A 16,495-nucleotide genomic window follows, 5' to 3' on the forward strand; every position below is an offset into this window, starting at 1 on the left:
AAAATACTGACTTCTCCATATAAAATTGTAATAAAATATGAAAATACTATGAATTCGTTGACTAATTATTAATACTAACATATTTTTTGTTACAAATTTTAGGGGAAAATAATAGTAATAAAAAAATTAATATAAACAAAATATATTTACTATAAATTTACGGTATTATAACATTGTTATTATTTTACTATAATTTTTTTTTTACCTAAAAATTCTAATCTAAAACAATTGAATTCATTTTTTAAAATGATTTGGTACTAAATTTTCTCATTCAAATACTTTTAAAATTTAAGAAAATACTGACTTCTCCATATAAAATTGTAATAAAATATGAAAATACTATGAATTCGTTGACTAATTATTAATACTAACATATTTTTTGTTACAAATTTTAGGGGAAAATAATAGTAATAAAAAAATTAATATAAACAAAATATATTTACTATAAATTTACGGTATTATAACATTGTTATTATTTTACTATAATTTTTTTTTTACCTAAAAATTCTAATCTAAAACAATTGAATTCATTTTTTAAAATGATTTGGTACTAAATTTTCTCATTCAAATACTTTTAAAATTTAAGAAAATACTGACTTCTCCATATAAAATTGTAATAAAATATGAAAATACTATGAATTCGTTGACTAATTATTAATACTAACATAATGAAATAATTCATGAGAATTTTGTTTTTTGACCACACATGAGAATATTTAATGACAATATAATGGTATTGTCATAATATTTTCTTGGTCCGGTAGACGAGATGGGGTTGCATATGCATGTATGTAGAACTACTAAGGTAAGACAGAGTATGTGATGAACTTCTAAGATTGATAGACGAAGTTGGAGCCTTTAGATGACAATTTAGGAATCTCAATTCTTTTATGTTTCAATTACTTATAAGAGAGTAAGACCCCACTCTAACACACGTAGGCATATTGGATCATGTAGGATTGACGACCCTACACCCCTTAGAGCGTGTATAACCTTAGAGCGATTAGTAGGTGAAACTCAACGGCTGGAGAGACGTAACAATCCTACGAAGTCATAAATTAAATAAAACCTTTGTCTCATAAATGAATGTTTACTTGTCTTTAATCCAACAAGGAAATAGAGGAGATTCGAAGAATCCTAACCGTCGCTAAAATTCTGCGATCAAACTAGGTTACTAAATCACTACTGCTTTGCGCAATCAAATTAAACTTGCAAACTCCCTCCAATTTACTCTCTTTTTATTTATTTCATTGTTTTTATTTTCTGTTGAATAAGTAACATTATATATGTGAGTATCAAACGAAAAATTTACAAATGAATTCAATTATTATTGATTAAAAATAAGTAACGCTAAATGCTTGAATCATTGAGCTGGGATTTTAAAAATGATTGAACTTTATTACTTTTATTACTGTGAGTTTTAAACCACAAATTCCTTTGTAATTGAACTGGGATTGTCATTTAAAAATAAAGTAATACTAAATGCTTTGGTACTTTATTACCTGGAAATGGTTTGGTGTATTTGACAAATTTAGTCATCAAGTTTTTGACTTCGTCGTCAGAGATTGTTGATATTTTCAAGGAAGAAATTCTCTTTGTTTGTTTTTTAGGTTTCATTTTAATTTTTTATTTTCAAAATTTTTTATTTTATTTTTAGGGTACGATTCTATTTTTCGTTTTAAGGGTAATCTTATCTTTTTAGATTAGGTTAGTTAGTTGTTTTCTTTTTATTTAGGGTGAATCTTATATATCTTTATAGGGATTACGTGCCTGCAAACACCTTTTTCCTGCACCGTGAAGACTCAACCTCCGTTGCATCGGAGCACCAAGAACAACCGTTCTTCATCACCGATCTTCACTGAACATATCAGAAGTAAATCTCTTAAGGCTATGACTTCTAGGATTGAAAGAAGCAGAGCATCTTAATAATATACAAACATGAAGCAACAAATAGCAACTTTTTTTACACCAATCCAATGTGGCACATCTTCAATCCAATGTGTCACATCCTCAAGCCACTAAATGTCACATCATCATTAAAAAATAATTTTACTTTTGCCATTTTAAGCAATTACACAATACAAACAATAAAATATCATTATCACACATTTTCCCTCTCCAATTCAAAATTCAAATTTCAAAATTTTTCAAATCATTCTTTCCCTCCTACTTTTTCTCTTATCCCAACAAACATCACTCTCAAATTTCAACTTACTTTTCTCCCATTCTATTTTATTCTTTCCTCTCATCCCAATCTGACCCAATTTCTCTCCAATCTCTCTCTTCAAACACAATCTCATTCCCATTTATCGGTTTCTCTCTCTTAATTTTGAATCTCATCTTCTCTCACACTTCATTACTTCCATAATCTATTTTCCATTCATTTTCTGTCTCGCGACCACACTTCCTCTCCTATGTCACCGCCGTCGGTTTGACGGAAAAGAATACAGAAGCAACGTGCAGAAGAAGAAGAGGTAAGAACTCCAAAACTATTTCCGTTTTTGGATTCCAGATCCATGCTCATCTTCAGATCTAGAACCACTTTATTTTGTTCCTTAAATCTGACATGAGATTGCTTCTTACTCTACTAAAGTTTTTTTTTTTTTTTTGCATATTCAATCAGAGATTGTTGCGCATGAATTTGAGGATAAATTTGTGAAAATAGGTATGTAAATTAATTGTATTAAGTGGAAATAGGATGAATTTGATGATGAATTTGTTGCTCTTGAATTTCATGAGTTTTGATTTCTTTGAATTTTTATAATTCTGTTTTGATTTTTCATGCAGTTGAGTAAAGTGGACAAAAAAAAAAAGGTTCCATGGGATTGTTGAGGCAGACATTTGAATGGGTTGTCTGCATCTCAAGGTGATTTTTTTTTTTATATTGATTTTTTTCTTCTGATAATTTTCATGGAGTTTTTTTTATATTGAGGCAGACAATATTTTTTTTACGATAACCATGATTTGAAATTTGTTTATTCACTTACAACCATATTTTCTTCAAATACACAATTTACTTGAATGGAGTACTATATTTTATAATTGAGTTTCTATATTTCTTTTATATATGACATGAGCCTAGCTGTGATATTGTTGAGTTTATTTGTTGTAGTCACATTCAATTCAATTATTTTATTTGCAGGCTCTTTGATTTTAAGCTCTATACTTAACAGGAGCATCAATCGGATGTTATTATTTGTAAGTTCTTCCTAATTTATTATAGGTTCTTTCAGTTGGTCTTTGTATTTGATGTTCCTCCTATGCATTGATTGTTTCTATTGAATTATTTATTACATTTATTGTATTTGTATTTGTAGTTTCTTTCAATTTGATAATTATACCAAACTTATAAGATTTGAATTTTCACTATACTTTTATGTTATTGATCTAAATTTTTAATTGTTCTTTACGGTAATTTGAGTCTCTATCCAACTTATTATACCTCAAAATGACTACACATTAATTTGGCAAAAAAAAAACATTAAAACTTTTGCTTAAAGGTTTAGTTTTTAGCTCTTTTTTTTCAATCTTGCAATATTATTTTTTTCAAAAATGTTGCTTGAGTTATGCAGTATACTATGGTTATATTAACTGGAAAACGGAGATTTCATGTTTTGATTGGATGTAAGTTTTCACTCTGTTTTTTTTCCCCTTCTTTCTAATCCTTTGAATATTTCCCTGTTCTTTCTTTATTGAAGGAAATGTAACATGAAGAAAATTTTGATGAAAGAAAAGCGAGGTCTCATCTTCAAGGAGTAGGGATGAAGCCCAGTTTGGGGAAATCATAAAGACCAAAGGTAACAATGGATAAAAATTGGATTCTGATTTTTTGTTTACTTTCATTAGTATTATCTCTTTCCTTTGTTTGCCATCATTAGCAATGAATGACTTAATTGACTACTGAAATGCAAGGTTTTGGGATTTAATTTCCATACTTTTTTTTATCTTTGCATATATACTCATCTTGAATGCTTACATTGCCAAACAATGAGAAGTTGCTCAATGAAAAATATATATCAGCTAAAGCAATTATGATTTTTTGTCCATTTTTTCATTGACTTTTGTTTCTAATTATAGTCATATAATTGCCTAAATTATAGTAAAAATTTGTCATGGTCGTATGATATCCTTTGCTTTTCATAGCTTATTCACTTCAGAATTTGTATAGTGCTATTGGTACCATAATTTTGTTTCTCATTCCTTAATTTGATTCATGGATTAGGAATTGACTATTAATTTTATTGTGCATTCACCATTCTGTTTGCATGCCTCAACTGCAATGTAACATTCTAAGTTAATGTTTGTGGGTTAGATCTACTTGATGGATTATATTGCATTAAGATAAAGAACAACTATTTCATGGATTTTATTGCATATATGCCTCAGCTGAACTTCATTCTAATTCTGACTATTTTTTGATGTAAAAGAATTAAAGAAAGAACAAATAATCATAGTCTTTCTTGATGTGAATTAAAGGGCTGATGTTTGATGACGTGAATTAGTTACCGGATGGTCACAACAACTTTAACTTTTTAGTAACTGTTTTATTTAATTTTTAGAACTGCTTTGTTGTGCCAATTTAACCTGGCCATTTTTTGTGGATCTGTTTGTTATAGTTTTCATTTAGTATGGTCAAAGTCAATATTAGGATTATAAAAATTGCTTGAAATTTGAGTGACAAATGCTTTGGAAGCTTACTGAAAAATGAATACGAGACTTAACTAACTATCAAACTAATTAACCAAGTAAATAATCTCCCTAAACTACTAACAACATTTCATTCGCCTATTTATATTGTGATTCATTTCTTGATGTCTTTCCTTTATAAGTTGGGTTGAAAACATACTTTTGTGGGAGAGAATTGCCATAAAAAAATTTGCTATGTGGCCCTCATTTTATTAGAACAAGGTGCAGCTTATTGCACATTGTATCACTAATATCCTGCCATGCTTATATTGCCAGGAGATACCCCCCTCAGCTTCTGCATCTTCATCAAGCAAAAGGGCATCTCCCACCAATGATGATGATGATTACATGAATGTTCCAATTAAGAAGCTACTCAGGAGGACTGTCAAGATTGAGAAGATTTAAATTATCGTCTTAGTATTCCTAACTGGTCCCCTTTTTAATTGCTGTTGGAATAACAAGAATTGTTGGTCATTAATATATTAGGTGACAATAGTCTTGATGTTATTTGGTTAGCTGATAATGTTTTGGTACTCTGAGTCTGTCTTTTTGGTTATGTAATGGGGATGTAATATTAATTATGAGCTTTGACTTTATCTATAATAATCATCATTTAAGTTATTGACTTATTATTATATTTAGTTGCATTCTATTCTAATGACGTTGGATATACATCTCAGTTGACTAAGGTATTGCTTTTAATGACATGTATTTTTATTTTTTTTGACAAATTTAATGACATGTATGTTTAGTTTTTTTTTTTTTTGAGTAAAACATGTATGTTTAGTTGGCTATTTCCCTTATAGACTTATACTAATAGAGTGAGTTTGTTTTTACAGATTTTTCAATGAATCATGTATTTAAATCCAGAACTCAAACATAAATTTTAGTTGTTATATTATAAATGAGAGTTATTATTTTGGTGATCTTAATGAATTGATGATTATGTAAATTGTGAAATTTACATTCTAGATAGGTGAATCACACTTTGTGGCAATCCTACAAGTACTATTTTATTTTATAACCAGTGAATTAATTTTAGATTTGCACTCAACCATCATAGATGAATTCATTTTCAAATTGATTATAAGTTCAAATTCATTAACATCTAAGTTGGTAAGAATCAAAATATCATTTTGATTAGTCAATATTCTAAAATTTGATCAACACAATCAGTTATGATACTGTCCAACAAAAGCTTAAAAATCTAAACAATTAGTAATTTTAGAGGTGTAAAAGTATTTAATTTAATAATGGGCCTTGAGAAAGGGTTATGGTTGTTCAGCCCATATATATTAAAAATTTAATAAAGCTAAATTGATGCTCTGGAAATTATATGAGGATATTAAAACATAAGAGGATCACGGGAGGCTAAATTGTATAAGGTTAACTAACTAAATATTTTGCCACTTTTTACTTATCAATTTATGCATCACGGGAGGTTATAAAGTATTTGATTTAAATTTCTATTAAATGTCCAAAGTTTCATATTCCTTTAAAACATCGAGTTACATGTGTTTCATTTAAGTTTCTATTTAATTAAGTCTACAATTTCATATTCCTCAAAAAGCATGGGAGGCTATAAGTATTTGATTTAAGCCACAATAAATCTTTTCTAGCCCGTGCGTTGCACGGGTGGAAATGCTAGTGACGAAACATGCATGATTGAGATATTCTTACAGGGTCATGGAAGAACACTTGATCTTCCTTAATTCTTACATCCTTTACCAAAGCTGTAACACACCTACTCCCCTTTTCTTCTAACCTCTTCTTAACACGTTCAACATCCATACACTATACAAATTCATATTGCAAAAAATTGATGTTTAGTATAGAAATCATCAATTGTAAGTCCTTGTGGCATAGTTTGTTTGATAGAAAAATGTTTATTTTTAGTATATTATGTTAGTAGAGAGAATTTGAACCCTTGACCTCATTCTTAAATTACTTCGAATGTCTCATTTCAGTTGCTTGATCTACGTTTGAGCACACCCATGTGTTACAAGATTTAACATGGTGTATTCTATTAAATCTCTTGCAAGAGTAAACATATCACACGGCTAATATTAGAGTCCAGATTTTGCAAGGATTACATTCACACGGCTAGTAGTCAGGTGTCCTCCAATTTTAATCGGACAATTTACTAAGCACAATAAATTGAGTTTTAAAAAAATTAAAACAATATTTAATGCTCGAAATCTAACTAGGTCGTCTAAATCAAGATTGGACGAAAGGTGCTAACTGCATGAATGTTTAAATCTTTCTACAATTGATTTTGAGTTCCATTCATGCAAAAATAATCGTCTTTCAATAAAAATAAATGGCTGTGAAATCTTGTAATATAACGAACTATATAAAGATTTAAATATGTTCTTAATCCCCCAAAACTTATATTTCTGCTTTATGTCTTATAAATTTATTTCTTTTATCGATCAATAACATTTCAAAATGAATCCTTTTACTCTCAATAGTAAATCTCTGTTTTAATATTTTTACCTGGAATTGGATATGGTTATCATTGGGATTAATTAAATAGGTCTTGATTCATTCGGTATACACTTCATGTTGAAATTTTACATATTCGGCATTCATATAAGATGATATTTTACTTTTATTTTTTAAGCACTACAACTCTTCAATCCATGACCACACTTTCCAACCCAGACAAAAAATCATATTTCACACGCAATGATAATGTTGCAATTTATTAAAAAAAAATGGCAATAAGCATGCCACAAAATCCCAAATATTATTGGACCTAAAATAGAAAATATTGGAAACTAACAGAGTAATTCTTCATCTGAAAAACTTATAAAATGAAATAAGGGATAAAAACAAAGAATCAAGGGCATCCTTAGGGCCATAAGTTATTTGTAATCCAGTGAGGTAATGTCATATTCCTTCAAGTTCCTGCAATGTACATTTGATCAAAGATAATGGGATTAGTTATTAGTTAAATATAGTTAGGGTAATATAAATAAAAATGTTTCTATATGCCTGAGCTCAATTTTCATGCTGTCCTTTCTTATTCTAATTTCAATTTCATTGCTGGGGTTCTATGATGTCTACCTAAAATGCCCAAAAAGGGAATAATAAATGAATGAGGAAATTAAAATAATGAACATTCTCATGTAGGACATGACATTTGTATATTGTCACATCTTTGTTATATCTATTTTCTACAAGCTTGAACGATTCAGCTTTTGCAATCTTAGCGAAGTTAATCAAGCAATTGAAAAATATTTTACTTCCACATCTATTGCTATAGAAATATATGAACTTATTTTTTTGTTATTCCTTCCTTTATAGTCATAAGTTATTGTTGAACAACACCATATAATCAAAGAAAGGGGGACTTGATTAATGGTAACGTGGCACTAATACACTAATGGTAACGTAGCACAAGCGCTTATCATGGTAAGTGTTTATGCATAAGCTTACATAAGTTTTTTTTATCGAAAAATACAAAATAAATGTAATTGCTTTTGTGTATGCTATAAACTATTTTTATAAGCTACATTGGTGCAACATTTTAACAAAACTTATGTTAATAGAAAATCTCAAATTAGCTAATCCAAACAGACCCTAACTATTCCATCAATGGGAAATTGATAGCCAAATATATTTTAGTAGATAACAAAATATAGTATAAATCATTTCTATAATGTCATAATAATATCTTACATTTTCATTTTTGTTCATGGATCCATGTGGCATTGGAACTTCAACATACATGTAGCTAGCAACTTCCTTGCAAGTCTTCATCATAAAAAGTAAGTTCTTCGATATAAGGCAACTACATAGCATGAGTTGCATATAAAACACTTTTAGCTTATCTCATAATATAATCACTTATGCAATAGTTTTAGGTGTGATGTGAAAAATAAGAAAGATTCATACCTATTTCTCCCAAACATTTCTATTCCCTTCAGACATAGTTCTTTCTCCAAAAGTTTCCAATTTGAAACACAAGAGTTTCCCTCATTTCTGTTATAAAGGTCACAATCAACACCACATGGTCCTCTGTCACCTTCTGGTGTCCAAATTGGTTGTTTTTCTTTCTGAAAAGTAAACCATCCGTTTTTTATTAATTAATCAATTAATGGAAAAATGTGTTAAGAAATGAATAAAGAACAGTGTTACTTGTAACAAAAAAAACAGTGTTACTTACATGATATGTAATTTGTTGATCAGAATAGTCGTGCAAAGTACAACAAAAGATCTAGAATAAAGACAGGCATATTAGACAACATGGTGATGACAAAAATCCAAAATATTTATTGATAGTTTAGTAGTATTTACCAAACATTTGGAACAAAAAAGGCGGTCAAAAACTTCCATATTGGCACTCAAGCTTTTGTTCAAACATATCTCAGTGTGAGATCCATTTTCTCCAAAATGTTTGTCTTTTCCCTTGATATTTTGATAATTCTCCTGCATATTTTAATTGAAAATATTTGTTCAGATGATAAAATATTACTGGAACTTTTGATATTTTCAGGGTGGTTTCAAATCCACAATCCTCCACTTACATGTTCATAATATCTTACATGTATATAATATTAATGTCATAATATCTTACATGTTCATTTTCGTTCATGATTCCATGTGGCTTTGGAACTTCAAGATACATGTAGCTAGCAACTTCCTTGCAAGTCTTCGTCATAAAAAGTAAGTTCTTCGATATAAGGCAGCTGCAGAGCATGGGTTACATATAAAAAGAATCTTAGCTTATCTCATAAAATAATCACTTATGCAATAATTTTAGGTGTGATGTGAAAAATAAGAAAGATTCATACCTATTTCTCCCAAACATTTCTATTCCCTTCAGACATAGTTCTTTCTCCAAAAGTTTCCAATTTGAAACACAAGAGTTTCCCTCATTTCTGTTATAAAGGTCACAATCAACACCACATGGTCCTCTGTCATCTTCTGGTGTCCAAATTGGTTGTTTTACTTTCTGAAAAGTAAACCATCCGTTTTTTTATTAATTAATCAATTAATGGAAAATGTGTTAAGAAATGAATAAAGAACAGTGTTTCTTGTAACAAAAAAAACAGTGTTACTTACATGATATGTAATTTGTTGATCAGAATAGTCGTGCAAAGTACAACAAAAGATCTAGAATAAAGACAGGCATATTAGACAACATGGTGGTGACAAAAATCCAAAATATTTATTGATAGTTTAGTAGTATTTACCAAACATTTGGAACAAAAAAGGCGGTCAAAAACTTCCAAATGGGCACTCAAGCTTTTGTTCAAAAATATCTCAGTGTGAGATCCATTTTCTCCAAAATCTTCAGAATGTTGGTCTTTTCCCTTGATATTTTGATATTGCTCCTGCATATTTTGATTGAAAATATTTGTTCAGATGATAAAATATTGCTGGAACTTTTTATATTCTTGGTGCAGTTTCAAATCCACAATTTTACATTTCTCAATAATTAGCGTGTGTGAGTTTTATCGTATAGAAAATATTTCATCTGTCCCATATTAAGTGACATTATTTGATAATGTTCACTATAAACATAATATACTTTGACCAAAATGTTTTCCTATCATAGCACCAAAATATGAAAAGAACAAACAACATACATCGTGTTTTGTTGACAATTATATTCACAATTCTAAAAAACATATATGTCGTATTCATGCAAAAACAAATTGTGTTTTGTTGACAATTATATTCACAATTCTAAAAAACATGTCGCATTCATGCAAAAAAAAAAAACAAAGAACTAACAAAATGAATTGAACAAAGACGAGAGTGTAAAGAGAGACAAACTTGAAGTCCAAAGGTAGAGCTTGTAGCATTCGAGGCCATTGGTGATTCCGTGAAAACAACAAATAATTTTGATGAAATGAAAGAAGAAGAAGAAGAAGAAGAGTAGTAGATGGAATAAAAGAAACAATAGTTCGTTTTAAATAAGAGTATGGAAGAGAATAGTTTTAAATGCAAATATTTTTTTCTTTAATTTTTTTTTGAGTAAAAAATAAATTAAAGAAAAAAATATTTGCATTTAAAACTATTCTCTTCCACACTCTTTTAAATATTTTTTTCTTTAATGTATAGTTTTAAATATGTTTTTTCTTTAAAGTACTTATAGTTTAGTTGATACCAATTGTGAAAATTTAAAATATTTTTATTTTTAATAATAAATTATTAAATTAAAATAGATATTTTTTAAGGAAAAAGAAAATAAATATATTTGACTTTTTTGACAAATAAATATATTTGATATAATAAATTTTTGAATATTTTTTTATTCTCTTTCTTAAATAATTTTAAAAATTATTTGTAAAATATTTTCTTGAAATTGAAAAATTATAAAAAGAAAGAAAATAAAAATTTATTCTCTTTTCAAAACAATAATAATGTCTCAAATATAAATACGACCATGTACCACCAAAAGGTAAGAACAAAATCTATTACTCACATATCTAATGATATTTTTTTTAAAAAAATCAATGGTAAATTAATACATTTGTTATTGTATTAAAAAATTCTTAATAATTTACTATAAACATAATTACCTAAAAGGCTTATTCTTTATTTATACAATTGACCGTGTATTTTAAAATGCTTTGGTATTAAGTTTTCTCATTCAAATATTTTTAAAATTAAGAAAATACCAACTTTTCCACATATAGTCATAATAAAATATGAAAATACTTTAGTTATAGACTAATTATCAATATTAACATAAGAAAATAATTCATACGATTTTTTTAGACCGGACATGAGAATAGTTAATAGCACTATAATGGTATTCTCATAAAAAAAAAAATTGATGGTATTATAATGATAATTATTATTATGAATTCTATTGTTTTTTTTTTTTTTGAAGGAAGATGGATTCTATTGTTAGTATTAATCAATTTATGAGTTTAATTTTACACACTAAAATTAATTATTTTTTATGTTAATATTAATTATTTTTTATGTTAATATTGATAATCAGTCCAATGGGTACGGCATAGCCCCCTCTACCAACTCTTTGTATTTGTTTATCTTTTATTAAAAAAAATTGAGGATGCTTGGAAGGAATTTGTGGTTCTAAGGATGACAACCTAGTTGGGATCTATATTGTCACTTTGATGCAAGTTCATACTCCTGCATTATCTAAAAAAATACATTTTTGAAAGGGTTAAAACAAATTACATTATGAACAAATCATAAAAGCACGTTTCTGCTCTGTCAAACGCGAATCAGAGGTGTTTGGATCTTAAGTCTGCTTTCGCCGCAATCGCACTTCTTTCCCAAAAACGCGCGTCTAGCTAAAGCTAGAATTCCTAGCTTTTCAATTTTCAGAGAATCGATTCTCGTTTTAGCATCACACGTCACCAACAACATCTCTATTTTACCCCTTCATAATACTGGGCTTCAAAAGACAACAAAAATAAAATAAACTACTTGGTCACTGGTCAGCGTTGTTGGCTTGTTGTGGCTTGTATAGGATCACATTCACTCTCTTCTTCTTGCTGCAAATTTTCTTTTTTGCTTACTACAGTGACATTTACATGTTAGAGATGATAAAAGAATGGACTCCAAATTTTGTGGTTCAAAAAGAAAAGGAAAGAACAGGGAGAAGAGAGGGGAGAAATAGGTTGTTTTCCGATGGTATTTCATAAAAAGAATTGACAGCAACTTTGTAAAACCCATATCTACCACTTAAACTAGATGCATGTTGTCAATTCCTTGTGAAACCCAAACTTATATAATTTCGTTTATTTCCTTTTAAGCTGGTGAAAAATGGTAGAATAAGATAAGAATGTTGATATATGGGAGAAGGAGAAGTGTAGAAGAGTATTGAGAGATGGGAAAAGGAGATCATAATGGTAGAAATGGACTGAAGCTTCTGGAAAATGAAAGACAAGGGCACACGATATGAGTAACATGGACATGATTTTAATTGATGATTTTTTTTATTAATGATTTTATTTTACTATTGGGTTGGGGTGTTTTTTGTTGATTATTTAGATTTTTTTTTACTACTGTATTAAAATTTATTTATACAATCGAAACCCATTTTGGTAATTAAACATCCAAAAGCAATTTTAATCCAAAGTATCCAAACAACTTCAATTCATAAGAATCATTTTTGTACAAGTGTATCCAAACATAAATCAATTTACATCAAACTCACTTTTAACCAAACTCAATTCTCTCAAACTCAATTCTATCAAAATCAATTCCTCCCACCGCCGAACGAAACACACACTAAGTGGTTAGAACTTGATTTTGTAACCTAAAAAATCATGGTTATAATCTCATATGAAATGATTGTAATTCGATCATTAATGTCACTATTATTTACAAAGTTACCCCTCTTAGTGAAGTCAAACTTTGACTTTCTCCTTCTTACTAAAAAGAAAAACCTTTCATCTTCTCCAAAGTCAGCAACCGTCATCTTTGTCCATCGTTTAATAACAAAATCACTTTTGCAAATAGAGTTCAACACAATTTTCTTTTCATTTGGAGAAAATCTTGTGTGGACCAGGACCAAGAATTTTGGTTTGGTCACACACAAAGAGAGAAGAGAGAAGAGAGAGAAGAGAGAAGAGAGAGAGAAAATGTAGAAGAGAGAAGAGAAGAGGGAGAAGGAGAAAATCTTGTGTGTGTGACCAAACCAAAATTCTTGGTCTTGGTCCACACAAGTGTTTCTCTTTCATTTGTTGGTGTGTGTAGTCTTGTCACTCAACTTCATAGCTAATGGTTTGCTCTACCTTTAATTTATAATCTCTCCATAATGATTTCATCTTCATTTTTTTTTTTTTGAGTGATCTAGACCTATGTTTTGAAGTTTAAAGAATATTGCGATATTTGTTTTTTAGTTTTCCTACGTCACTTTTCATTACTTTCTATATTCTGTTGAGTGATATAGTCCTTTGTTTGAACTCTAAAGAATATTGTGTCTTTTTTTCTTTATATTTTTCCTCCCTCGTTGTGTATAGCCTTTATTGTTTTTGTTTAGCTTCTTTACTTCTATTGCATTTGCTTGAAAAAAAAAATACTTCTATTGGATTTTAGGTGTATGCATATTTTATTGAATTTTTTTAATAGAGCATGTGGTTTTAGGTGTACCTCAATTGAATCATTGAAAGGATCACCATCAAATGATGGAAAAGAGTGCTTAACTATATTAAATTCTACCATTAATCTAGATGCAAATACAAATAAAAGATCACTAACCAATGAAGCAACACCAACAAATGAGGTTGAGAATGACGAATATGTCAAGACTAACGATAGTGTTATTCAAAAGTCAAGAGAAAGAACACTTCTCTAATTTAAGTTTACTACAAAGAAGTGAGGTTAAAGTTAAAGAATGAAACAAAAAAGGCAGGGTTTTGCACCGTAAAAGGAACTATGTTGTTGTTGCTTCTTGTAGGTCAAGCAATCATTTGATGAGACATTTAGAAGAAATATGACATTTATTCGTGAAGCAAACAAGATGAATTTAACGAGTTGAACGAAATTGTTCATAAACTTATACCAAAATAGAGTTCGAGCCAAACTTAAGTTCATATCTCATCATCGCTTAACTCACATAACTCACTTTTAACCAAAATCAATTCTCTCAAAATCAATTATTATTACCGCATAACAACATACACTTCATCTATCAATGCCACACGCGAACATGATATACAAATAGAACAATCTCACAATTTCATATTATATTTTAGGTTAAATATGTTTTGGGTCCCTATAAATATGTCAACTTTTTTTTTAGTCCCTTTAAACAATTTCTTCAACTTTTAGTCCCTCAAAAGTTTTTCATCTTCACTTTTGGTCCAAACTCATATTTAAAATTCATATCTTCGAATAAAATTTTGCAGAAAAATTTATAATATTATAAGAGTGGCTCTAAAAAAAATTAGAATTTTTTAACAATATTCTACATGTTAGAAAAATTAGAATTTGTTAAAATCTTTTTTTTTTTTAGAGATTTTTACAATATTGTACACATTTCTGCACAATTTCATGAAAAATAAAAAAATTTAGTTATAAATAGGGACCAAAAGTATTGATTGTAAATTTTACATGGACTAAAAGTTGAAGAAAAATTTTAGAATGACTAAAACAAAAAGTTAGTATATTTATAAGGACCAAAAACATATTTAACCATATATTTTAAACACCATATGTTACAAATACAATTCAACTTTTCCTTGGACCCACCACTCTGCTCTCACAATTAAACCAAGACTAACAATTTTACATTCCTAATATCCTCCAACATATCTTTTTTTTTTTTTTTTGTTCTATTTTAATTAACAAACTTTTCATATCTGATATAACAAAAAAAAGGAAGTGAAATTTAATGTTCTTCAATTTTGTCATTTTAAAACGCAAAGTTCATCATATCCATGCTCAAGCTTTCCATCATAACATTCTGCATGAATCCTCCACACTTGGAATTGGACGTAGATCTCTTAAAGCTATGGCTTCTAGGCTTGAAAGAAGCAGTGCATGAAGAAATAGGAATGATTGGGATATTCTCACAGTTGCATAGCTCAATCATGTAGCCATCAGGGTCATGGAAGAACACTTGATCTACCTTAATTCCTTCATCTTCTACCAAAGCTGTAACATATTTCATTCCCTTTTCTTCTAATCTCTTCTTAACAAGTTCAACGTCCGTACACTGCAAAAAACCATGTTGTATATAAATTTTTGGTAAGCATAGCTACAGAATTAACAGTAGCTAAATTTGTGATCCATGCGGTTAATTATTTACTTACGACAAACTCCATGCACATAATAATTATAACAAAGGTCATAATACAAAAAGTGGCTATAAAATCTTGAGATATATTAGATTAGATAAATAAAGATTTAAATATGTTTTTAGCCCTACATATGCATAGATTTCCATTTTTAGTATATAAATTTATTTCTTTTATCGTCCATAACCATTTCAAAAAATGACTATATTTAGTCGCATTATAAATCTTTATTTTTACCTGGAATGAGATATGGTTATCCTTGGGATTAATAGGCCTCGTTTCATTCATGTAAGTATCAAATTCATCAATGTCTGGATTCTGAATCAAATGTATTCCAATACCATAATTATAAAACCTGCAAAAAAAAAGTTAAAAGCATGTAACTACGCTAATATTTAGTGTAGCAAGATAGTTGATATAGTAGAGAAATTAATTAGTAACCAAAAATATAAAAAAATAAGCTAACCATGCTCCAGTAAATTTGAAAGAAGATGGCCGTTTGATGGGAACAAAACCCAAAACATCCTCATAAAATTGCATAGATTCCAACACTGATCTGCACAAAAGAGACACATGATTCAATGAGAGCAATGGAAGTGCTTGTGTTTCACAAACTTCTTCAATCTCCATTTTCCACTTTTGTTCTCTCAATGAATCAAGCAACTGCATTCAGCTTAATTAGCTTTTTATCTTGCAGTGAATTATACCATTAGCAAAGATGATTCTTATATAAAGCCTTATTTTGGTTACCATCTAGCCTCTAGGAACCTTCCTGGAAAATTCTTTAGATCAAAGAAAACACAATGAGATGGTGCACTATTGTCATGTTAACATACTACTCAATTTGTCCCACAAGCATTTTACGTATATTAAGAAAAGACAAAAAATGAAAGATGATTATACTAAATTATCTTTATTAATCTTTGGTTTATTTTCATTATATTAAATGCAAAATGAAAAATAATAATTTAAGAATGACGCACATAATATTAATTAGATCATACAATTAAAAAACCGATCCAAAAAAATGATTACACAATTGAAAAAATTAATTAAAACTAATTGAAAGTTGA

At 28.8% G+C, this 16,495-nt stretch overlaps 1 protein-coding gene and 1 long non-coding RNA gene across 2 annotated transcripts; one reads left to right on the forward strand and one right to left on the reverse strand.

The window, feature by feature from the left end:
• The first annotated feature begins 2,262 nt into the window (after positions 1 to 2,262).
• LOC146920083 (uncharacterized) lies at positions 2,263 to 5,307 on the forward strand. The gene is made up of 6 exons (XR_015011661.1): positions 2,263 to 2,474; positions 2,624 to 2,665; positions 2,788 to 2,866; positions 3,143 to 3,198; positions 3,699 to 3,797; positions 4,963 to 5,307. It is a non-coding gene; the product is annotated as an uncharacterized LOC146920083 (long non-coding RNA).
• A 9,484-nt stretch (positions 5,308 to 14,791) lies between these two features.
• Positions 14,792 to 16,224, reverse strand: LOC146920084 (glyoxylase I 4-like). The gene is made up of 3 exons (XM_085713484.1): positions 15,889 to 16,224; positions 15,660 to 15,777; positions 14,792 to 15,340 (listed from the first exon to the last, which is right to left on the reverse strand). Exons 1-3 carry the CDS (start codon positions 16,089 to 16,091, stop codon positions 15,038 to 15,040), a joined length of 624 nt encoding a protein of 207 aa, XP_085569610.1. The 5' UTR covers positions 16,092 to 16,224; the 3' UTR covers positions 14,792 to 15,037.
• Between the last annotated feature and the right edge of the window lie 271 nt (positions 16,225 to 16,495).

The sequence above is a fragment of the Medicago sativa genome, chromosome 5 (assembly GCF_051527215.1).
Source record: "Medicago sativa cultivar Bolivia chromosome 5, Bolivia_mono, whole genome shotgun sequence".
In the NCBI taxonomy this organism is placed as follows: domain Eukaryota; kingdom Viridiplantae; phylum Streptophyta; class Magnoliopsida; order Fabales; family Fabaceae; genus Medicago; species Medicago sativa.

Excerpts from the sequence above, each read along its gene's own strand:
- LOC146920084 (XM_085713484.1), bottom strand. The coding sequence starts at position 16,091 with ATGCAGTTGCTTGATTCATTGAGAGAACAAAAGTGGAAAATGGAGATT. Across the intron at positions 15,778-15,888 it reads TTCAAATTTACTGGAGCATG|GTTTTATAATTATGGTATTG; the intron begins GTTAGCTTATTT and ends TTTTTTTTGCAG. Across the intron at positions 15,341-15,659 it reads ATAACCATATCTCATTCCAG|TGTACGGACGTTGAACTTGT; the intron begins GTAAAAATAAAG and ends GGTTTTTTGCAG.